The following is a 26,096-nucleotide window of genomic DNA, read 5'->3' on the forward strand; positions in this document are numbered from 1 at the left end:
TCTGTGATGCAGCGTCAACGGTGACCGTAGCCATCGTCTCAGAGCTGATAGTCCATGCTGCTGCAAACGTCGTCGAACTGTTCGTGCAAAATGTTGTCTTGCAAACGTCCCCATCTGTTGACTCAGGGATCGAGACGTGGCTGCTCGATCCGTTACAGCCATGCGGATAATATGCCTGTCATCTCGACTGCTAGTGATACGAGGCCGTTGGGATCCAGCACGGCGTTCCGTATTACCCTCCTGAATCCACAGATTCCATATTCTGCTAACAGTCATTGGATCTCGACCAACGCGAGCAGCAATGTCGCGATACAATAAACCCCAATCGCGATAGGCTACAATCCGGCCTTTATCAAAGTCGGAAACGTGATGGTACGCATTTCTCCTCCTTACACGAGGCATCACAACAACGTTTCACCAGGCAACGCCGGCAACTGCTGTTTGTGTATGAGAAATCGGTTGGAATCTTTCCTCATGTCAGCACGTTGTAAGTGTCGCCACCGGCGCCAACCTTGTGTGAATGCTCTGAAAAGCTAATCATTTGCAAATCACAGCATCTTCTTCCTGTCGGTTAAATTTCGCGTCTGTAGCACGTCATCTTCGTGGTATATCAATTTTAATGGCCAGTAGTGTATTTAAACTCAAAAGAATGTTCCTGAAGCCACTCTGTAGCAATTCTGCAAGTGTGGGGTATCGCACTGTCCTGCTGTAATTGACCGAGTCCGTCGGAAAGCACAATCAACATGAATGGATGCAATTGGTCAGACAGGATGCTTACGAACGTATCACCTCTCAGAGTCGTATCTAGAAGTATCAGGGGCCGCATATCGCTCCAACTGGACACGACCCACACCATTACAGAGTCTCTACCTGCTGACTTGCAGGGTCCATGCATTCATGAGGTTGTCTCTATACCCGTATACGTCCATCCGCTCGATACAATTTTAAACGAACCTCATCCGACCAGACAAAATGTTTCCAGTCATAAACAGTTCAATGTCGGTGTTGAAGGGTCCAGACGAGGTGTAAAGCTTCGTGTCGTGCAGCCATGGAGGTTGCACCAGTGGGCTTCCCACTCCGAAAGCCCATATCGATGATGTTTCGTCGAATGGTTCGCACACTTGTTGATGGACCAGCATTGAAAGCTGAAGTAGACTGCCGATGGGTTGCACTTCTGTCATGTTGAACGATTCTTTTCAGTCGTCGTTGGTTCCGTTCTTGCAGGCTCTTTATCCGGCCGCGACGATGTCGGAGATTTGATGTTTTACCGGATTCCCGATATTCACGGTACACTCGTGATATGGTCTTACGGGAAAATCCCCATCAGCCGTGGTAAAAACTGCTGTTTTGAAGAGCGCGCCGCTGTGGCAATCGCAGCTTTGGTGTCTCCCTCTGGTGGGAAAGGGGAAAGGTTGTCTGTTCACGTGCATTTAAGGGGCGCAATGAGCTCGCCAGGGGTCAGTCTGGGTCAGTCTCTCGTCCCCAGTCTGTCTCTCTTCTGCATTTGTTAGACAGTGAGTGTCTGTCTGCCGTTCGGAGTGCTAGGCTGTCTGTCGTTCGCATCAAGCTTTAAAGCCGGCAAAATGAAGAGTCTTTTCACCCTGCCAGTAAGAGATCTCAGCGAGTGGTTGCCCGGTCGGGGCTTAGTTCCTACTTCTGAATCTGCGCGTTAAGTCGCCAGTCTGCTGGAGTTTGCTCAGGCAATGCTCATTGGCGGTTGGATCGATCGGTTGCTCGGTGGCGCACTGAGACACAAGATGACTTGTCCGTCTTGAGCGTCGGCGCATGTGAGGTCACCACGTGAGTCCAGTGGGCCGCGGCGTATAGCGAGGCGTAGTGGCTTCGCGGTCGACACGAGAGCATCAGGCGTCAATCCACGACATCGGTCTGGCCGGTGCGAGCTGCGACGCCGTGAGACGGGAGATCGGCGCGCCTTCCTGCGTCCGTTGAAGCGGCTGGCTGCGGACGGTTCGGGAGAGCGATTTGGGGGTGCTGCGCCAGGTCTTCTCAAGAAATCGCAGTTTATTAGAAGTGATTGCTGATATGTTGTTTGATTTACTCTTGTTAAATTCTGCTTGTTTCTTGGTGAAGTCACCAGCCGTTTTGCATTGGGGTCTTCCCACCATTCTTCTCCGTTTGTCCACCCGCGGGAAGGTGGTTATTTATGAATTTTGTGGTCTGTTTTTCCCTTGTGGAGTAGGGGCAGGTTAGAGCAATCTGTAGTTCGGGTTGTTCAGTAATCCCCCTGTCAATCTACTACACGTTACTAGCTGCCTCTGTCATGTTTGTCGGATTTGGTGTGTCAACGAATTTATTGCTTGGAGTGTAACGGCCTAATACCTGAAATATGTTTTGATCTTTGGAAACTTTGATACTATTACCTATGATCGTGAGAGGCTGTAACTGTGTACAGTAGAGCATCTTAGCTATTTTTTGGCCGACCTTGTAGAATTTTATATAAGATTGCATTTCATGGCCTTTTATTTAAATGATAATTTTAGTATATAAAATTGCCACCTTTTCACCGTAAGACTTTCTTATAAGTTAAAATCAAGTTGCTCCTTCGGTGGCAAGGTTAATATTTTAATTGTTAGTGTTTTGTACCATTTCCATCCCTCCTACAGGGCGGGGGGGGGGGCATAGTTTGTGTGCTTGTGTAAATTGTTAAAACTCTTAGTGCAAAGTTATCTGGTGTGTTGCAGATTTGCACCAGTGTAGTCTTTGAGAGGCTGTTGTGAGCGGCCGGCCAGAGTGGCCGTACCGTTCTAGTGACTACAGTCTGGAGCCGAGCGACCGCTACGGTTGCAGTTTCGAATCCTGCCTCGGGCATGGATGTGTGTGATGTCCTTAGGTTAGTTAGGTTTAATTAGTTTTAAGTTCTAGGCGACCGATGACTTCAGAAGTTAAGTCACATAGTGCTCAGAGCCATTTGAACCATTTTGTTGTGAGCGGTCGTAACTACGGCCGTGTCAAAAGGGAGCAGCAGGGTTCTCTGCCCGAAAGCTCACACAGTCAGATATTGTTTCTTGCTGCCTGTGAATAAATTGTAATTTTGATATTTAGAGAGTGCTTTCTGATTATAATTTTACATCTGTTTCTTTTAAAAAATGCTTTTAGGCACTATTAAAGTGAATAAAATTCCCATTTGTTAAAAGTAATTTGGTTATGACTTCATCAATTACTCCCTGGCAACTACTTCCATACTTACATAGTGTGATTAAATGTGTTAATGTTCTTGATGAATCGCTAGTAAATAAAATAAATTTTTAAGAATCTTCTTTGAAAATACATACACTTTTAAGAATGGTTTGTACGCTGTGCAAAATTCATCGAACCATCTCTCTTATGTATGAAGAAAAATGTACGTATAGCAACAAATGCTGTCATTAGTAAGTGAAAAAATGATGAAATTTCACATGCAGAAAATAAAAAATTACTTCGTTAAGTTTTTGAACTTCCAGTGCTATGAGTGTGAATACTGAATCCTTCCCGGTCATGCTGACAAAGTTTTATGAATTTATTTGTAAAAGTATAGACACTGGAAATTAAAATGTCCTGTGGTGCCTCTGCTGCTCCAAGTCGGCCCGTTTGACGTGCTACCCCCCTTAATTCCTTATTTTGGAGGACTGTTTAAATTATTACTTGGGAGTCCTGTTGAAAGCGTGTTGGAAAAAGACTAGCAGAACAGAGGAGAGAGAGAGCTAATGTCGGCTCATTAGGGGAAAAGTTCTTTTCTAAAGAGATGCACTGCCACTGTGTGGAGTTGGTGGAAAGCGAGGTAGAAGCCATTGGGCCCAACAGATTGTATGTGTGCCGAGGTCAAGCGGGCAGCCACCATTTGAGTTTGCGTCCTAAGTGGCGGGAAACTGCTCAGTAGTGATAGATTGTTTTTAACGTGGCGTGTCCTCTGGTGCCGGGGAGGCGCAATATCGTAATACAATGTGCCCTGGAGTAAGCCTGTATCTCAGAAACGCTGGGCATGGGACAGTTGAGAGGTTAGATGTGTGTTGTGTACATAGTTCCGCTTAGTCAGCGCGTACACAGCTTTCCCACTAGAGCGCACCCCGCTAAGCACAACAGTGCAGGCGCAGCGCTCGTTCGTCTCCGCACTACGAGATGGCGCTGCCTTAGAGACAGATCAACTTCTGCTTCCGCCGATCCGCGTATTAATATGTAACGCAGCCAATGAGATTGCTGATAACGTAGAACCTTTTCTCCACGCGGTTCACACTCGCGCAGTGATACCTGAACGCGCGAGGTATTATAACGAGTGTACAGACCTTCGATTAGTCAGTCTGCACTTGTCTGCACTGGTCTACACCAGTCTGCATTTGTCTGCACCAGTCTGCATTAGTCTGTACCAGTCTATAGTCAAGTTTCAGTCTGCACCTAATAAGATTACCATATTCCTGTACAAGGCCATGAAGATAAATGTATAGACACTTTGTCAAGTACCAGAGATGTGATAATAAGATTAACGTACCAAGACCAAAGGAACTTCAGATTGTCAATTTTGGTCACCGTCAATCTGCTACTCTAAGTGTGCAAGTGGCATTTATATCGTCTGACCTAACGGCAGAAGATAAAACACGCCACGATAAGACCACGAGACATATTCCTGACACTCGCATACTTCGTTAGAGCGACAAGTCAAATAATTTGATGGTGTGTGTACCGAGGGTCTTACAGTACGCACACCACAATCTGTAAGGCGGAGTGAGATCAGAGCATATGGCTCTTTTGCGCTTGGAGCAAGGCACTCAAAGCCGTCAGCTTGGCGCCAAGCTAAATAAACTGTCGTTGATTCTGGTCAGAAAAAGTAAGAGCAGCTACCACAAGCTAATACAGATGCATTCCGTGGAGGAAGACCAGAACGCACTTGAGTGTACGTGGAGAAGGCCTCATTAGCCGAGACACGAAATAGGACAGGTAGCGGGAACCATTGGTTGCCTGTAACTTCCTGGCAGATTAAAACTGTGTGCCGGACCGAGACTCGAACTCGGGACCTTTGCCTTTCGCGGGCAAGTGCTCTACCAACAGAGCCACCCAAGCACGACTCACGCTCCGACGTCACAGTTTTACTTCTGCCAGTACCTCGCCTCCTACTTTCCAAACTTTACAGAAGCTCTCCTGCGAACCTTGCAGAACTAGCAAGAGGATATTACGGAGACATGGCTTAGCCACAGACTAGGGGATGTTTCTAGAATGAAATTTTCACTCTACAGCGGAGTGTGCGCTGATATGAAACTTCCTGGCAGATTAAAACTGTGTGCCGGACCCAACTGTGAGGACGGGGCGTGAGTCGTGCTTGGGTAGCTCAGTTGGTAGAGCACTTGGACGCGAAAGGCAAAGGTCCCGAGTTCGAGTCTCGGTCCGGCACGCAGTTTTAATCTTGCAGGAAGTTTCATATCAGCGCACACTCCGCTGTAGAGTGAAAATTTCATTCTAGAGACATTGGTTGCCTGTTTCATAGCTCCAGCACTCAAAATCCTCAAAATGGCTCTAAGCACTATGGGACTTAACATCTGAGGTCATCAGTTCCCTAGAACTACTTAAACCTAACTAACCTAAGGACATCACACACATCCATGCCCGAGACAGAATTCGAACCTACGACAGTAGCGGCCGCACGGTTCCAGACTGAAGCGCCTAGAACCGCTCGGTCACTATGAGTTGATTACGAAGGGCGTTCAATAAGTAATGCAACACATTATTTTTCTGCAGTAGATTGGTTTTCTACAGGATTCCAATGCACCATATTATTCCTTACTCTTTGGTTACAAAATCCTGTTTTTCAACATAATTTCCGTTCACTGCGACGGCCTTCAGTTACCGTACTGGGAGAACCAGTACGCCCGCGTGGTACCGCTCTACTGGTCGGCGTCGGGGCCAACGCCCTGCTGCATCACTGACCTCCCTGGCAGGTCTCTGTGGACCTTCTGCAGAGGCCTGTGGATATCTGCGATGCTCTGGTTTTCCGCGAAAAGAAATCAGTGAGAGCTCCTTGCTTGGATCACATCTCCGTTACAGACCCACTTTTAAGACTACGTATAGCGCTGCCGTCTACCGGAGCATCACCAAGTATATGAGCTGAAGTGATGATGGCCCACGGCAAATTGGCCGAGGAGAAGTATGTGCTGCATTAATTATTGAACGACCCTCTTATATTAAAGTTGAGTATGGAAGGAACACGGCTGCCTTATTAGGACAGATGTGATCGGCCGGCACTAATAAGAATCACTATTATTGGCCATCAAAGTCATGCACAAGTCACTCTCACAAAAAGACAATAAAACTACAGTCTCACTCTTGGTTTTTTCCTTCATCTTTTAGGAATTCTTTAGACGCAACACCATTGGTGCTTGGATGTGAGAGATGAACTTTGTTTCCAAGCTCCGATACAGACAAAATAATTTTGCAACCGACATCGTAGCCGTTCCCTGCCACTGGTAACTCCAAGTAGGTGAGCAACGACAGCATTCGTAAACCGTGTTCTACATCTACATCTACATACATACTCCGCAATCCACTATACGGTGCGTGGCGGAGGGTACCTTGTACCACAACTAGCATCTTCTCTCCCTGTTCCACTCCCAAACAGAACGAGGGAAAAATGGCTGCCTATATGCCTTTGTACCAGACCTAATCTCTCTTATCTTATCTTTGTGGTCTTTCCGCGAAATATAAGTTGGCGGCAGTAAAATTGTACTGCAGTCAGCCTCAAATGCTGGTTCTCTAAATTTCCTCAGTGGCGATTCTCGAAAAGAACGCCTCCTTTCCTCCAGAGACTACCACCCGAGTTCCTGAAGCATTTCCGTAACAAATGGTTCAAATGGCTCTGAGCACTATGGGACCTAACATCTATGATCATCAGTGCCCTCTAACTTAGAACTACTTAAACCTAACTAACCTAAGAACATCACACACATCCATGCCCGAGGCAGGATTCGGACCTGCGACCGTACCAGTCGCGCGGCTCCGGACTGAGCGCCTAGAACCAGTAGACCACCGCGGCCGGCCATTTCCTTAACACTCGCGTAATTATCAAACCTACCAGTGACAAATCTAGCAGCGCGCCTCTGAATTGCTTCTATTTCCTCCCCCAATCCGACCTGATAGGGATCCCAAACGCTCGAGCAGTACTCAAGATTAGGTCGTATTAGTGTTTTATAAGCGGTTCCTTTACAGATGAACCACATCTTCCCAAAATTCTACCAATGAACCGAAGAGTGTAAGTAGGCTGTTTAGGTTTTCTTGTTGGTAACGCCACGTAGCGGCCTGTGTAAAAATCTCTGGCCGTGCTGTGTGCAGTCTGTGGCTTGTTTGCATTGTTCTCTGCCATTGTAGTGTTGGGCAGATGGATGTGAACAGCGCGTAGCGTTGCGCAGTTGGAGGTGGGCCGCCAGCAGTGGTGGTTGTGGGGAGAGAGATGGCGGAGTTTTGAAATTGTAAGACTGAATGTCATGAATTGCTATATACATTATGACTTTTGAACACTATTGAGGTAAATACATTTTTTGTTCTCTATCAAAATCTTTCATTTACTAACTATACCTATCAGCAGTTAGTGCCTTCAGTAGTTTGAATCTTGTATTTAGCTGGCAGTAGTGGCGCTCGCTGTATTGCAGTAGTTCGAGTAACGAAAATTTTTAATGAGGTAAGTGATTTGTGAAAGGTATAGGTTAATGTTAGTCAGGGTCATTCTTTTGTAGGGATTTTTGAAAATCAGATTGCGTTGCGCTAAAAATATTGTGTGTCAGTTTAAGCACAATCATGTATAATTTTTCAAAGGGGACGTTTCATATGTCGACCCTTAGCCGAGGATACCTCACTGGAATCTTCTGCTTTTTTCTTGTAGTTGTGTAATTAGTGTAGATTTTGTTTATTGCTAACGCGTAATTGTAGAGAGAATCTCCTTTGTAGTGCAGTCTTTCATTGTTGTACAGTAAAACAGGTGTGGCACGCATGTAAATGCACTAAGTATTTCGCAGCTGCGCTTGCAATTGACTAGATATTATTTTCAGAGCTATATTAATGGTTCTCTTATTTTTGCTCTTCGAATTGTGTTTTTCTGTGTCGTCGTGTGAAATATTGTGACAATAATGGCGTGTGAAAAACGTAATACTAGGCTCCAAAGTAAACTGAGAAATGACAGTGAAGACGAAAGCAGTGTGTTAGCGCCACCATGTAATGAATTAACTAATGTTCAAAGTAGTAATTTGGTAACTGTGCACAGGGAAATGGAGCGGGCTGCAAATAATGGTGTAGGCAGTGAAACAATTAGTGAACAGGAAAGCGATATCGATCGATCGGTCGGCAACAGTTCGCCTCAGGATTCCGAAATGACAGGACACAATATTGCAAATACTGTACATTCAGGTTTTGCGTCCTCACCGTTTTCTCAAATAAGTCAAGACACATTTTCTGCTTTTCAAAATGCGAATATTGCCGGTTCAAATGCACTGCCGAATAGCACTGAGGAACATGTTTCAGACACCAGTGCACTGTTATTACGGTTAATGCAACAAATGGGACAAAGGCTACAAAAGTTAGACACAACGCTTGAACAAAATCAGAAACAAATGTGACAAAATCTTCAAAAGTTAGACACAATGGAACAAAATCTCCAAAAGTTAGACACAATGGAACAAAATTTTCAAAAGTTAGACACAATGGAACAACACCAGAGACAAACACAGCAAAAGCTTCAAAAGTTAGACACAATGGAACAAAATATTCTGAAGTTAGACACCACACTTGAACAAACTCGTGAAGATTTAACTACTGAGGTACATAACATTGAATCGAAATGTCAAAAAGTCTGTAATGAGGTAAAAACACAAATTTGTGAGCACTTCCAACCTATTTTTTCGCGTCATGAAAATGCATTACAGAATCACGAAGCAGCCATAAAAGAACTGCAAACTATTGTTCATGAAAATCACGATACATAGCAAGCTAAAATTGACTCAGTTGCATCTACCGATTCGGTTACGCAACTTGCAAAAACTCAGGAAAACTTAAAGGACACAGTAGATACGATTTCAACAGAAATGGACACTCTGAAACTTGGTTCACAGAGGAAATAATTTCACTATCGGATAAAGTAGCCGAACTTTCATATCAGTTCACTAACTTATCTACAAAGGTAGATGAAGATCTGAATGACACAAGACCTGTAGCCTTCACGGGCACTGAAGAGTATGAACAAATTAGAAAATTCAAACAAAATCAAAATCAAATCAATACACAGTACAAAAGAGAAATCCGGGATGTACAAGATCAGTTGGCACAAGTAATACAACAATTACATATTTCAGAGGGCACTCGCGCTCCAGTACGGGAAGAGAGGAATAGAAATACAGAACAACCGCAAAATAATGGCACAGGACATTTCGAAAATCATGAAAGAAATTGGCAAAGTGCACCGAATTTTGAGATGGAACCGCCGAAACGACGTAACGATGACCGACATGCGACTCGCCGGCATGATGATTTTGGCTATAAGCTGTTCATTACTACACGTAAATTCAAAACATTTAAGAATTCTGACAACGACATTCATCCACAAGCTTGGCTTCATCTATTCTCTCATTGTTTTCCTCTCAACTGGTCATTGAAACACAGATTAGAATTTATGTGTGGCTACTTAGAGAATGAACCAGCTGTGAGAATGCGATCGGTCATTCACGATTGTCACAGTGAAGGAGAATTTTATCATGCCTTCCTCTCAGCGTATTGGTCTCAAGCTACACAAGACCGAGTAAAACATAGCATCATAATGTTGAAACGTTTAGAACCATCTGAATTTTCTAGTCTTGTGAAATATTTTGAAGACATGTTGCATAAGAATCAGTATCTTTCAAACCCATACAGTCCCTCAGAACTCATCCGCATTTGCTTAATCAAATTGCCTGAACATTTACGACAGATTATTTTAGCAGGACGTTGCAAAGACGACATTGAAGCTTTTCAGGGACTGTTACAAGAACTGGAAATTGACACTGACAATCGCGGAACGCGAAAACAGGAGCACAACTATTACAGGTCACATCTGTCACAATTCCGCGCTGACAGAAATAATACACGGCAAGGCTATTCTTACAACGTAAGTCGTGACCAAAACAGACACCACCCGTATGACAACCGTTGGCACAGTAGTAATAATTACAGGGAAAGATCACCTCTCCGCAGTAGTGATTATCACAGAGACAATCAGAGAAACAGACAATATGAGAACCAAAATAATTATTATCAAGGGAGACAGAATAACTTTAGATGCAACGGTCCAGCGCGCATTTACGATTCAGGGAGAAATTCTCCACCACGTGACCGACAAGACAGAAACTATGGAATCTACCGACATGACGACAGACGATATGATCGTAACGACAGACCTGAATTGCATCAGAAGGATTCAAACAGAGCAGGGCCCTCTCGACAAGGTGAATTTGTAGAAGTTAGGTCTCCAAATCCCAATAACGACGCGCACCAACAAAGAGACAATAGGCAATGACTCATAACGCTGGCAGCCACAAAACGTACTTATGAAACTGACGACGCAGCTGCCGTAGCTAGTAATTACGTGAAAATGAAAGACATTAGGGACATCTTACTCCAGGAACACGACGTAAAACATATCAACATTGCATATCCTGTGATTCACATTACTGTAAATGACGTAAAATTTACGGCAGTACTTGACTCTGGCAGTCCCATTTCAATAATTAGTGAAACAGCTTATAGCAAATGCAACAAATCGAACGATTGCCCCACACTTCCGTTACGTAAGATTAAATTACAAGGCGCAATCGTTGGAAAAAGTGTAGATGTACGCCAACAAACCAACTTAGAATTCTTTTGTCAAAGTCACCGCTTCTCTATTAACTCTCTTATTGTTCCATTATTGTCGACGGAAATTATACTGGGAGTAGACTTTTTGAATGAATACAAAGCAATCTTAAACTTTCACGATGCTGAAATAAGTTTAGTGAAAGAAGGTAAGTCAATAGCTTTGAAATTTGAAGATTGGCTCTCAAACCATGACGAGGAAATTAATCGGCTTTACCTTCTGTTAGACAACAGTTCGGAATTTTCTACGGAACTAGACACTAACAATCACTCTGCAAGTACTGACAGGGATCATATCGACGGCATATTTGAAACTAATGAGTTAATTCAGAATAAAATTCAAACAATTGAGAATTGTAATGACACTGATAGGCAGGACCTTTTTGAGATTTTACAAGCACATTCCACAGTTTTTACTCACAAAACAGGAACAATCAAGGGATTTCAATTTCAATTTCGTGTTCGTGAGCATACTAAATTTTGTGTTAGACCATATGTAATTCCAGCACATTCAAAACGTGCTGAATGAAATGCCTTATGACTCCACTGCTTTACCACCTACTCTTGTGCTGAAGAATGAAGAACCACCGAACAGAATCAGAGAGCTTGTACCTTTCCCGAATACACGTAAACTTCGACAGAAAGACATAATTGATTTGGCTATTGTAAATATAAAATCTGCAGCAGACAAAAGGAGAAAACTACACGGTAAAGCAAATGCAAAGAAATTATATATTGGTCAGAAAGTTCTCATTAAAGCTCATTCATTGTCACATAAGAAGAAACACTTGAGTTACAAATTCTTTCTAGTTTACAATGGACCTTACAGAATCCGACGTATACCACATGATAATTGCGTTGAAGTTGAAACTCTGCGTACTAGGAAGAGAAAATGTTTACACCACATTTCACATGTAAAACCGTTTATTGAAAGATAATCTGCTTTTTAACTTTGTCTTTGCCATATAACTTTTCACTTTACATTACTAGTATGCTTGTCAGACTTAAAATCTGCTAACATGCAACAATGTTTGAAGTTAAATATCCAGTCAAGGCCCAAGAGAACTTATTTAAACAGAAATTACGAATGCATTGTTATTGTGAACAGACGACACAGTGTTATTGTGTGTGTACATTCTTGCTTATTAGTTGCACGATTACGTAACGACTATAAGGCTCAGACACTTAGAACATTTACCAGTACTGCTAATGAGATTTTAATGCAACATTTTGGTTTACTTGAAAATACATTCTGGATTTAAAGTACTTTCTGTGAAATACCAGATGACACAGTGGTTAGTTTATGCGACAGCTACACGATTGTATCACGACGCTACTAATGAGTGACAATTTACAATGTTGCTTTTGCGGTGTTTCTGTTTTATATCTGCACAGTTTTTCTGAATTGTTCTGGAAAGTAAAACATGTTTTAGAAGCAACTTTTGTGGTATAGCTACAAGGAGACAGCCTTTTCCGTAGCAGAACAATACGTTACAGCACAGTACTTTCTTCATCACGGCAATAATCGTAATAACTAAGATATCGATAAGCAAAGCATTTCACTTTTGTTTATGATGAGGTAAGTACATTGACTTCTGCAGAACTTAGCTTTCGGAGGACGATAACTACTACACTTCCACAGAGATTATCTTACAACAAGACACACAGTTTAGCGCTACAGTACACGTATTTGAGTGATTAATTTTGTACTTAAAACATTTATTTTTAAAGATATTTGAAGTACAATGATACAAAGGTTTTCTGTGATACCTTTCATTCCATTGCTGTAATCTGTAACACCTGAGGGTATAATTACATTAATCCTCGTGGGGGGGGGGGGGTACACGCCTGCTTTGTGTACCATGTGTCTGGCAAGCACAAGGAGCCCTAGCTAATATGGTATTTGCTTATACAACTCTACACATCGATACCATATTTCTCTAACACATAAACTACACGGCTATCTGATCACTTATTGTTTTTTACTACATCACTGACATATGTTTACACAATTACACAGTTGGATAACTTCACACTTATGTAATTGTATTTTGTCGGTACTTTGTGAAATGTTCATTTTTTTCAGAACCATTGTGATACTATGAGAGCTCTGAATGGTGTATTTGGTATGGGATCATGATTTTTAAAATATGTTTGAGGTAGATGACACTATTGAAATGAGCAGATAATTTCTTTTAGGTTTTGAAATTATTGGAGGAAGCTACGACGATTTAGAGATTTGACTGAGGTGTTATGATGTTGTTATTACGATGACGATGTGTATTATGCTGTTGAGGTATGTTTAAGATCATTAAGATGATGCTATATGAGGAATTTGATTATGCTACGTATTTATTATGATGAAATATTGAGGAAGTGTCGACGAATATTTATATGTGTAACAAGGCAAGGAATAATGAGTAGTGGTTAGGGACTCTGACTTGCGTAAAAGGATCTTGGAAACCAAGAATCGTACTTTAAGAGTTATGAAATGTGTGTAAATGTGTAAATGTACCACAATGCCAACGAAAATTTTTTGGACACTGTTATATTTACAGGATTTTGTTTCTACACATTTTAACGCAAATTGTCGACCTGTGAAATTTTTATATGAGACTGTCCATGTAGCGGAAACTGTTATAGTAAATATTTCGTTAAGAATGGTAAGTGACCTTGACGAATGCGTTTTGGGCGCCCAGCTGAGAGATAGTCGTCTGACAAAAGAAAGCCATTAGGTGGAGGAAAAAAAAGAGGCCATTATCCTCGCTATTGACATTTCTTTATCGAAAGCATCGCAAATACTACACGCTCAAACTTGAAAACATATGATTACACTGTGGAGCTCTTAATTTATGATATTTACTAAAATGCCTAATGAAATGATGAAAAACATTTTACATCTATTGTCTTTCCAGTTGAGAGATTGCTCATTTTGTTTAATATCTGGTTTCCAGCTGTGTTGCAGCATTGGTTTTATAAAATAAAATTAAGTGCATTTGCTAATGTGAACACTTTCTGCCAACAGATCTATTAAATAATAATTTTATGATCCATATTCTTCAAAAAAAGGAGCACTTGGAATGGAAAGAACAATAAGGATTAATAACAGTAACTGCATACATAATTTTCTTTACAACTACATGGTAAAATTTTTGGTACAGTAAGTCAAGGTGATCCATCACTCTAGTGTTGAGATGTGACATAGGTATTAAACATGGCTATTTTTTTTGTAATATTTTTTCTGCTTGAGCTTTGTCATGTTTAGATATAAGTTATTGCATTTGCTGCTGCTGTTTGCCAGGCATAGTGCTATTAAATTTCACTTTGTATTACTCTGTTAAGCTAGTGTTACTACTGATTTATTTTTCTTGTTGCTGCACATTGGTTCATATTAGTTGTAATGTTGCATTTGCTTGGTAATTTAGATTTGCTTGCTTTGACAATTTCCATTTTTTTCATTGCTGTTTGTATTAATTGTTTTGTGCTGCTGCATTGCCTTGTCCCTTGGTTTAACATCTGAGCTCAATATATTTAAGTTAGCTTAAGATGGGGTAGGCTATATAAGAGAACGAGTTGTGATGAATTGGAAGAAATGCATTGAGAAGCTATAAGAAAATGGTTTGGCCAAAAAGTATTTTGAAAGAGGATATGAACAAAAAAGTAGGGTTTAGGGACAACAGGTTTAAGTAGGATTTTCTTGGAAATAAATGATGAGGTAAGATAATGGAAAATAAATAATGAGGTAAGAAATATGTGAACATATAAATACAGAAAGCAAGCTTGGATTGGATTTTTTTGGTGGAAACAAATGTTGAAATAAGATGAAAGATCTATGGAATGAAGTTTTGGGTGGACTGCAGTACCAAATGTTACCCTGAAAACGAACCCTGTCTTTCCTTTTGTATTATTCCGCTATGTGTTTATGTATCCTTGTGTATTTGTCTTTTTCCTGTCTTTATCTGTTTCGCTAATAAGATTTATATTGTAGAATTTTTCAAATACTATGTTATTTTCTTTGTAAAGATGTTTAGACATTATTTATTCTGTTCTATTTTAATGCTCTGTGTGAAATTAATGTTTCGAAAACTATTCTCATTATTTTATATATTCACTTATGTCATAATTCCTGTAACACTGATATATCTGTTTGTTTCTATTCTTTTATAAAGCCTGTACTACTACAAATTTATCTGTATTGTTATGTTCTTTAATAATTTGTACCTTTGTTATAGTATTCTCATGTTATAAAATTGTAATTGACACTAGTTCATCAAATTTCTCATGGTCATAGTATATGCAAAATATATGAGAAGTTGGGACTGTTGGTGTTTGGACGTGTGTTAATAATTCAGCAAGGGACTGGATAACAGCATTGCTGGTTCTAAGGACATATCAAAAAAAAATTTTGTGAGTGCACAAGTGGTGGTTCATGGACTTGCTATATTGTCCACAAGACTCTTCGATGGTGATTGTGCACCTGTACAGTCGCAACAGATGGCTGCTAGCCATCTCTACAAGGACTACAGTGGGCCTACACCTTTGATGACACACCAATACCATTATTTCTACAAGGACTGCAGTGGGTCTGCACCTCTGGTGGCCCATCAATACTGTAATCTCTAACAAGACTACAGTGGTCTGCTCTCTGATGACCTACCTACCAATGTTCTTCAAAACATCGACTGACTCTGCTGTGGGTTTGCTCTGGTGTGGCCCATTACCTGTTTGCATGTCAAGAGTCAACACTGTCATTCCGTTGGAAGGGCAAAACTCCTTATTCAAGACTGCATGGAAATCCACTACTTCCGTGCGCATTTTCTTTTACTGCTCAGACTTTGAGAAAAACACTGCAATTTTACTGTGATGAACGATCGGGACTGTCTTTATGGACTGTGAGGAAATTTTAGCTTTTGACCAACATTGTATCAATACGTGTGTGCATATGATTTCTTTGTTATTGTAATTGTGAAATTTTTTTAACAAATATGTATTGGCCAGTGCCTAAAACGATTAGTAAATTTTTTGTGGGGAGCATGGGGGCTATGTAAGTAGGCTGTTTAGGTTTTCTAATTGGTAACGCCACGTAGCGGTCTGTATGAAAATCACTGGCTGTGTTGTGTGCCGTCTGTGGTTAGTTTGCATTGTTGTCTGCCATTGCAGTGTTGGGCAGATGGATGTGAACAGCACGTAGCGTTGCGCAGTTGGAGGTGAGCCGCCAGCAGTGGTGGATGTGGGGAGAGAGATGGCGGAGTTTTGAAATTTGTAAGAATGGATGTCATGAACTGCTATATACATTATGACTTTTGAACACTATTGACGTAAATACATTGTTTGTTCTCTATCAAAATCTTTCATTTGCTAACTATGCCTATCAGCACTTAGTGCCTTCAGTAGTTTGAATCTTTTATTTAGCTGGCTGAATCTTTTATTTAGCTGGCAGTAGTGGCGCTCGCTGTATTGCAGTAGTTCGAGTAACGAAGATTTTTAGTGAGGTAAGTGATTTGTGAAAGGTATAGGTTAATGTTAGTCAGGGTCATTCTTTTGTAGGGATTTTTGAAAGTCAGATTGCGTTGCGCTAAAAATATTGTGTGTCAGTTTAAGCACAATTATGTATAATTTTTCAAAGGGGACATTTCAAGAGGACTACCCGCCTTCCCCACAACTGCCATTATATGCTTGTCCCACTTCATATCGCTCAGCAATGTTACGCCCAAATATTTAATCGACGTGACTGTGTCAAGGGCTACACTACTAATGGAGTATTCTAACATTACGAGATTATTTTTCCTATCCATCTGCATTAATTTAAATTTATCTATATTTAGAGTTAACTGCCATTCCTTACACCAGTCACAAATCCTGTCCAAGTCATCTTGTATCCTCCTACAATCACTCAACGACGACACCTTCCCGTACACCACAGCATCGTCAGCAAACAGCCGCACATTGTTATCCACCCTATCCAAAAGATCATTTATGTAGATAGAAAACAACAGTGGGCCTACCACACTTCCCTGGGGCACTCCAGATGATACCTGCACCTCAGATTAACACTCGCCATTGAGGACAACGTACTGGGTTCTATTACTTAAGAATTCTTCGAGCCAGTCACATATTGGGGAACCAATCCTATATGCTCGTACCTTAGTTAAGAGTCTGCAGTGGGGCACCGAGTCAAATGCTTTCCGGAAGTCAAGGAATATGGCATCCATCTGATACCCTTCATCCATGGTTCGCAAGGTATCATGTTATAGGATGTACGCGTGAATTTCTGGTTGACGTTAGGGCTTCCGTATTTTTTTTTAAAATTGAAGTATGTTTATTAACAATCTTGAGCTCAATTTGCACTCAGTCAAGATTTACATGCATGTGTGATTTTCTGTAGTTCTTCCTTTCCTCTCTTATTAATATTCAGAAACCACTGTGAGGTTCTGCAAAGTTACTTGTTCCCCCAAATGTTGTGTCTTCTCTAACGTACTGATCTGATACTTATTATCTGATATTAGCCAAGGTGTTTATATTTTAATTCTATTTGAACATGTGTTAATAATCAGTGAACATAGCGGTTCCTCGTCTTTGTGCTAAATTTCAAGCCTGCATGGAGTCTTAATGAACAGTGTTTTATATAGACCAATGCTTCTTTCAGAAGTTTCAGTTACTTCCTATTTTTATCATTTTTCAGTTACATCGCCCATGTTTCACGTATGCTAGGGCCATTCCTGTTTAATAAATACAATTCATTAAGGGCTGTAGGGCGTCAAATGGGCCGACTTGGACCAGGAGGGGCATAATATGACATTTTGATTTCCACTGTCTACAGTCTTACAAATAAATTCATAAAACATTGTCAGCATGACCAAAAAGGATTCAGGATTCATACTCAGAGCAGTGGAAGTTCACGAACATAACATAATAAATTTGTTTTACATGTGAAATTTCATCATTTTTTCACTTATTATTGGCTGCATTTGTTGCTATAGGTACATTTTTCTTCATAAGTGTGAGAGATTCTTCGATGAATTTTGCACAGTATACAAACCATATTTACAGGTGTATGAAACTCTAGAATTCTCCAAATGTATTAAAAACTAAGGGAAAAGTTGAGCTAATTAACTATAAAATTAGACTTTTATCTAAACATGAAGTTTAAAATGTAACATTTGATTCAATTTTTTTGTTTAGGCCTTCAGCCGTGTTTGTTTCAGAATCTGTGGCTTTAATATGTAAATCCTAGTCTGTTAGTTTGTCTTTAATTCTCTTGAATTCTTGAAACGGCTTCCAGCCGTGTTCTGTAAATGTTTATCTTAAGATTGTCATTAATTATTCTTGAGTAATTGTTTGGGCCTTCAGCCGACAAGATACTTCAACTTTTCTTAAAATATTTTCTGTTGCACTATGTAAAAGCCACTCTTTTATTATGTAAAGAAAATTTTTATTGAGCTTTCAGCCGAAGAATTAACTTAAAGTTTCTTGAATGAGATTTTCACTCTGCAGCGGAGTGTGCGCTGATATGAAACTTCCTGGCAGATTAAAATTGTGTGCCCGACCGAGACTCGAACTCGGGACCTTTGCCTTTCGCGGGCAAGTGCTCTACCAACTGAGGTACCGAAGCACGACTCAGGACCGGTACTCACAGCTTTACTTCTGCCAGTATCCGTCTCCTACCTTCCTAACTTTACAGAAGCTCTTCTGCCAAACATGGTAGAGCACTTGCCCGCGAAAGACAAAGGTCCCGAGTTCGAGTCTCGGTCGGGCACACAGTTTTAATCTGCCAGGAAGTTTCTTAAAGTTTCTTGATATGCCCTTTAGCCGGAATTTGTAAATGCTTGGCTTTTAAAGAATTTCCTTAGCTGATCTGAAGTATTAATTCGGCCTTTAGCCGAGATATTATTGTAATTTTACTTAAGTAAGGCCTACAGCCGTTACTCCAAATCCTGGTGTTTTAAAAGCAATCATTTAAAGTTATTATGGAGAAGTTCCTTGGGCACTCAGCTGTGAATTGATCTTTGTTGTTTTAAAGAGAAAACTGTGCATTGGTTTGAGGAATAAAGTTGTATGTGTTCTTGTATAACTAGCAGTAATTGACCTTGGCCCCTTTCCACAACCTGATCCGCTCTGTCCTGCGAAAAAACCAGGATTTCAAGGACCTTGGCAATAAAATTGTGTAACGTCCGAGTACCCAAAGCATTCAGGTGTGCTACCAACAGCTGTTGTTTTTTATTCCTTTTGTCCTCCGAGTTTTGTTGGTGCGATACATTCACATTATTAGATTTGTATTGTTCAAGACTAAAATAACGTAGCTTGTATGTTAAAGACTGTAAAAATATGAGTGTTACTGTTGCGGTTTCACGGTAGAGAAATGTTAGAAAATATGATAGATATAAACTTGATATCTCAAAAACGTTATTAAACAGTGGCGAATCATACAAGGAACGTTTCGACAGACTCATGCCGCCTAAAATGTTTCGTAACGTAAACTGCACGTGTAGTAAAGGATGGTTCCAGTTAAAACGTTTCAACAATAGATTTATACGTTATGACTGAAAGTTTACATTTATGAGTTGTTGGCTTGCTATAATTTACTCAACAAATATATAATTATGAATTTACAGTGAGCTACAAGCTCTAAATTTTTTCCTCTGAAAAACGTGACTTTTGGACATACACCGTTTGGCGGGAAAACTACCCGTTTGTCTCTGTGGGAAATACGTAAATCTTGCGACGCGCACAGATGATGTTTTGGTGATCCTTGGGATCTATTCAGTACAAAGTATGGCGAGATGTGGGGTGACCCCTTACATGGTGATGGTATTCAAGTTCCTCTCTACAAGCCGTCCTCTTTATAACCAAGTTGAAAATATTTATTATTGTTAAATTTTATCTGCCTAGTATTAATTTTTCTTTTTAAATTTTAATGTTCTTTGTTTTAGACAATACTTATACATGTGTCCTCTTAATTAATATTGCTGCGAATGTGCAATATTTTTGCAACTACATAATATTTATTATTATTAATTTGATTATTGTAATTATTCTTGTGCTGAAACATAACTTTATTATCAACTACAATATGTAACAAATTTGAAAAGAGATGTAAACAAGCTGTTATAAACATATATATAATTGTTTTGAAGGCGCAAAAATAAATAACACACAAAATATATAAAGAAATAGTAATTAGCGGCACATAATGAAAGTGAAACTTACGCTCTGTTAGATGAGGATTAGTTTGGCTTTCGAAAGGTAAAGGCACCAGAGCGGCAGTTCTGGGGTTGCGCCTTATACTGAAAGGAAAACTTGACAAAAATCATGACGCCTTCATAGAAAAAGCGTCCGACAAGGTGTTGCAAGATGTTGTATATAGGAAGGTTGCATCGCCAGAAGTCTGTAGACAAATGCTGGAAGTGGTGCGAAAAATCGATGATTGTTGCAGTAACTAGCGGTTGATCCTAAACGTAAATAAATGTAACATACCGGGCGTAAATACGCGAAGGAATCCATTACGCTATTCGTGAAAATCGCTGAAAACAGTAACAACCTAACATACCTAGGAGCAACCATCCAGAACTCCATAAAGTGATATAACCGCTAATTACAGGAGAGACGGATGCGAGCCTGAAATGCATTGGAAGAATCCAAGGAAATGTAATCCATCTGCGAAAGGAGTGGTTCACAAAACGCTTACTCGACCTTCTCTCGAGTACTGTTCATCAGTCTGGAATCATTATCAAGCAGAATGAACAGAAAACTTAGAGAAAATCCAATGAAGAGGGCGTGTGTCGTCAAGGGATCATTTACCAAGAGCGAGAGCGTTACGGAGATGACCAACGAACTCCGGTGGCAATCGCTACGAGAGCGGCCATTTTCAGATTCCGATAGCATAACTTCGAAGAATAATCGGTAAACATATTACTTTCTTCCACACAAATCTCGCGAAATGACTAGGACAAGAAAATTAGCTCATAGAGAAATTTATCGACAGTCGCTCTTCCATTGCCAGTCGCGAATGGAGGAGGGAAGGGGGGGGGGGGGGAAGTGACAAAGGTACCAGAAGTGCCTCAGCTATATACCGTGAAGTGGGTTTTACAACATACAGGAGGTTTAAAAAAAAGTGTCACGTACTCCTGCAGAGGGCAGTATTTGTCAAAACTAGAAGGAAAGTCCTTATAACCACACAGTGTCATTCCGTGACGAGGTTACAAACTTTCAGGGACGTTAGGGAAGGGTAAATATATTAATTTGAGGTAAGAGGCCTTGGTCCGGAAATGGGCGATTCGAAATCCGCAAGCGAAAATCAACTCAAGTTTCACGTTAGCCTCAGGCGGCGCTCAAACTATGATCTCCAACTTACGTACGTGAACATGACAAACAGAGTTCCCGCTGAATACTCCCCAATACCCCCAGATAATTTCACCTGCCGAAAGAGTAGTAACGCCACACATGACTTGTTGTCAAGGAGACTGAAAATCCTAAGTCTACAGTATGCTCGTAATGAATTCCATTTACCAGCTCAAGTTTCACAAACTGCTACATTTACAAAAGTTGTTCACCATGGCATCCCTCTGTGTCAAAGCAGGCTAGACGTCCTCGGACAAAGTTCTGCCGTATCTGTTCTAATATCCCAGAGTCGTTTGAACACTGTAGCAGACAGCAAGATTTCTTGTTAGGAGATCTTCTTCAGTCTCGACAGCAGTCTCGTATACAAGGCTTTTCACTCGGCCTCACAAGAAGAAATCAAGTGGGCCGAGATGAGGTGAACGTGCTAACCACGAAAATGCACCTCCTCTGTCTGCCAACTTTCCAGGGATGTCTGATTCAGGTGTTCACGAACCCTCTGTTCAAAGTGATGTGGGGCTCCATCATGCTGGAACCACACCCGCCGACAGATAACATGTAGGATATGTTCCAGCAATTTGGCTTCTACGTTCTAATAAATGCTATGTACACTGGTACATGTATGATTTTCGCTTATAGCTGTCGACTAGGTCGTTTCTGGACCAGGGCCCCTTACCTCAAACTGACAAATGTACTCTTCTCCATCATCCCTGACAGTTTGCGTAACACCATCACGGAATCAACCCGTATGCTGGGATAGGAATACCTGATGAGAAATGGGCTATTTTACTTTTGACGATTAATATGTAGTATTCAGGATTTACAAGAGATGACACGGTTAATTACCGTAATACGCACACATGGGCAGATGAAAATCATCGAGCAATCGTGGCGGTGAGGCATCAGGGTCGCTTCAGTACTAATGTATGAGTAGCAATTGTCGAGGACAGACTCATAGGGCCTAACACATTACGGAACAGTTGACTGGTGCTGCGTGTCATGGATCTCTGCTCGATGAATTACCAATGCTACTGGAGGTCGTTACACTTGCAGGAAGACAACGGCTGTAACTTACTCACGACGGGGCACCAGCCCATTTTCTACTGATCGTGCGACGTTACCTTGCTGTTACGTTCCGTGGGCGCTGGATGGGTCGAGGAGCTCTGATAGGGCACCCTCGCTCACTGGGCCTCAATCCGTTGGGATTCTAATTGCGTGGTCAATTAAAGGATTTCATGCGTGCCCGATCCCTTCGACAATGTCGAAGCGTTACAGGAGCGCATGACCGATGCGTGTGACGCGATCCGGTTGGAGGCAGATGTTTTAAAAGAGTTCGCGAGTCACCGCAGAGACGCGCTGAAGGATGTATCACGATACGTGGTACCCCGTACAACACTGGCTATAGTGTATGCTTAAGCATAGCAGACAGATGGGAATGACAGAACAGAGTGGCACATGCCCCAACAGGTTTCCAGACATATCATTACGTAGTCTTTTGGTCTAATTTTGACGAACATTGTAGAAATATGTCACACGTTTTTGAAATACCTTACAAATGTAGATGTACTAGGGCGTGTTGAAATGTAATGCCTAATTGTTTATGTGAAAACTCTTAAAGTTTATTAAATAAAACAAACTTTATGTTAATAAATATGTCTACATATTTATTTCTCAGAATCCTCACCGTTTTCTCCCAACGAGAGATCACTTTAATGAAACCGTCACTTCTGCTTACACAGCTTGATTACTATCAAAGTGAAGTCCTCGAGGCTGTTCTTCACATTTTGGGAACAGGTGAAAGAGGCTGCCCAATCGGGACTGTATGAAGGATGATCGTTGACAGTGAACCCGAGGTGACGGAGTGTTGCAGATGCCGCATAGCTCGTGTGTGGTCAGGCATTTGTCATGTCGAAGGAGAGGGCCCTCCGCGTGTGAACGACCTCTTCGAATTCGAAACTCGATTACAGCACTCTATTTCTCAGGCACCGACATAGTTACGTCACACACCACCATATTACGCGCTACAGTTCGTATCCCTCTAGCGGCAGAGGGCTTTAAATATGTGGACATGGAGAACAAAGGCGTAAAATGTTAATAACGCTTGTTTTATTTAAAAAGCTTTAAGAGTTTTCACATAAAATATTCGGAGATGCTGCAGGAAGTATATGCTGCGATCACTTACCGTCCGGGAAGTGCATCCGGGCGGCGGCGGCGTGTTGCAGGAAGTACTGCGTGCACGCCAGACCCTCAGCTCCGTCGCCGAAGTCGCTCTTCCAGCCGGCGATGAAGTGCGTCGCCCGGGGGCCGAACACCGCTCCCGCGAACAGCCGCTCCAAGGTCCGCTCGCAGGCGTAGATCTCGGCGAGCAGCTCCGACACCGCCTCCGTGTCCTGCCGGACACCACACAAAGCAGCGTGTTGCCCGGTGTTGCAGGCTGTCTTGGTCGGTATTACACTATCAAGTCTCCTTGTCAAATATTTATGACGAAGGAATTCGATGGTGTAATAGGGAACTTGGCCAAATCTCGCCTGTCATCCAATAAATGTCATCAACTGTAGGGCTTCGCTGTGGATTTGATCATAAAAGTCGATTGTCTTCTGTTCACTGCAATGTGAAATGTTACCACTTGGAGTGCTAGCATCGCTGAAGCGTTCTGTCACCAGTATTGCGTTTGTAAATATGGCTGCGAAGTTTAATCCGTGTGTGCCGTCAACTACAAAATTAATAGAAAAGTATGAAACTGATGAGGCGCTTTACAACATGAGGCACCTTGAGTACAAAAACAGATTAAGAAGACTGGAGAGAGCCTTGAGATACGGCCCGGATGCACTGCTGACGGCACGAAAAGGAAAATTAATGGCCTCCACTCAAGCTACTCTCACGACTCTCACGAGAAAGCATAAGTTCGTATTTCATATATATCTGAGCTCGCCAGTCTTCTTATTCTATTTTTGTACTCAGGATACCTCACATTGTAAAGCGCCTCATCAGCTTCATACACTTCTATTAATTTTGTAGTTGTGGGACACAAAATGTAATTATTACTTTGATGTACAATAGAAACAGTTCTTAATTCACATAAAGTATATTGAACATTTATTTACTTTCACATATTGGTTCCTTAGTGCTTTATAAATTGCTTCACCCGTTTCAGGTATTATTTTAGTTAATGTGCACTGTGGTATTCGAGTGCTGTACTGTAAGCTAGAGTAAACTCTCTCCTGTATCAAGAAATCGGAGTGTTACCGTGAGCCTTTCTTCTGCAGATACAGCAATTCTTGAGTGAGTATTGTGGGTTGTGATATGACGAGACACTGCACTGAGCAAATACTGAAAGTACTCAAGTGATTTATGTACGACTTGACGCCCTCTATTAGAATCTCACATAACGAATTTTGTTGAATGCTGCTATCGTCTCATCGTAAAACCCACGGGTTCACCCAGGTACGTTTTTTTTTTTTTTTTTTTGCCCCGCTTCTCATCCAAATGAGCACACAGTGCAGTTGTGGCACATGCAACTGCTGCGCATAATAACAAGTTACTGTTATCAGCCATCTTGAACTTTGACCAAAATTTTAATGACAGTGCAATACCCTATTTTAGCGCCACGTCAAATATCTTTGTCAAACAAGTTTGACGAATATTTGACCACATCTTTGATCAAATCTTTGTCAAGGAAATACCGGCCTTAAGAGTGCGGGCTATAAATGTTTCTGGTTCTTTCGCTTCCAGTTGAGATAGAAAACTTAATTTGGTACCATATGAAAGCGTGATATATTATTATGTAGCAGCGCAAATATCACGTTTAGTACTCCTACAGGGAGTGTTCATAAAGTAATGCAAGTGTTGTTATACAATAAAATATTGAAGATGTACACCGAAGGCAAAATAAAACTAGTACACAAAATATCTCATGCACCTCGAGACACGAAACCCACCGTCCGTACTTGAGCCAAATGATTACAGTTTCCGAAAAATTGTTTGATTTATTCAAGAGATACAGTTTCACAAATTGAGCAAGTCAATAACGCGCAGGTCCACCTCTGAGCCTTATGACAGCTATTGTCAGGCTTGGCATTGACTGACAGAGTTGTTGGATGTCCTCCTGAGGAACATCGTGCAAATTCTATTCAATTGACGCTTTAGATCGTCAGCTTCTCACCTGGTTGGACGAGACTGACCATAATGCTCCAAACGTTCTCAGTTCAGGAGGGATCCCCACGACCTTGCTCTCCACGTTTGGGTTCGTCCAGCACGAAGACGAGCGACAGGAACTGTTGCTGTGTGTGGGCGGGCAATATCTTGATGAAATGCAAGCCGAGGATGATGTACCGTCCGCAGTAGAAATATTACAAAAACTTGAAAGAGGTATTTGAAAAAAACATTTCATATTGGATTATACGTGTATGGTTGGTTGATGGTTTTGGGGAAGGAGACCAGACATCGAGGTCATCAGTCTCATCGGAATAGGGAAGGAAGTCGGCCGTGCCCTTTCAAAGGAACCATCCCGGCATTTGCCTGGAGGGATTTAGGGAAATCACGGAAAACCTAAATCAGGATGGCCGGACGCGGGATTGAACCGCCGTCCTCCCGAATGCGAGTCCAGTGTCTAACCAATGCGCCACCTCGCTCGGTGATTATACGTGGACATTAATCGCTTAGGCGATATGTAATTTTCTCTCGTGTGTATTATTATTATTGTCATATAAAAATATGTGCGTCATTTTCGAGTACAAAGAATAAAAAAAATATTGACAATAAAGCACCACCTAAATCGAAAAGGAATCAGCTTTTATCACTGTCTCTCTTGTCTTCGATACGAGTAGTCGGACATCTTGGCGAGTGCTGTTCAATATAAGCATTATTGTACTTGTAATGAGATAATATATTAGTTTCATGCTATTCTTCAC

General features: G+C 41.4%; 1 protein-coding gene across 1 annotated transcript in view; it reads right to left on the minus strand.

Moving 5' to 3' along the window:
• The window catches only part of LOC126282004 (uncharacterized), a 122,701-nt gene that overhangs the window by 52,028 nt on the left and 44,577 nt on the right, over positions 1 to 26,096 (minus strand). The window contains exon 2 of the mRNA XM_049981395.1: positions 23,369 to 23,576. Within this exon, the coding sequence (XP_049837352.1) occupies positions 23,369 to 23,576 (208 nt within the window). The remainder of the gene's footprint in view (positions 1 to 23,368; positions 23,577 to 26,096) is intronic.

Source organism: Schistocerca gregaria, chromosome 7 (genome assembly GCF_023897955.1).
Source record: "Schistocerca gregaria isolate iqSchGreg1 chromosome 7, iqSchGreg1.2, whole genome shotgun sequence".
NCBI classification, from domain to species: domain Eukaryota; kingdom Metazoa; phylum Arthropoda; class Insecta; order Orthoptera; family Acrididae; genus Schistocerca; species Schistocerca gregaria.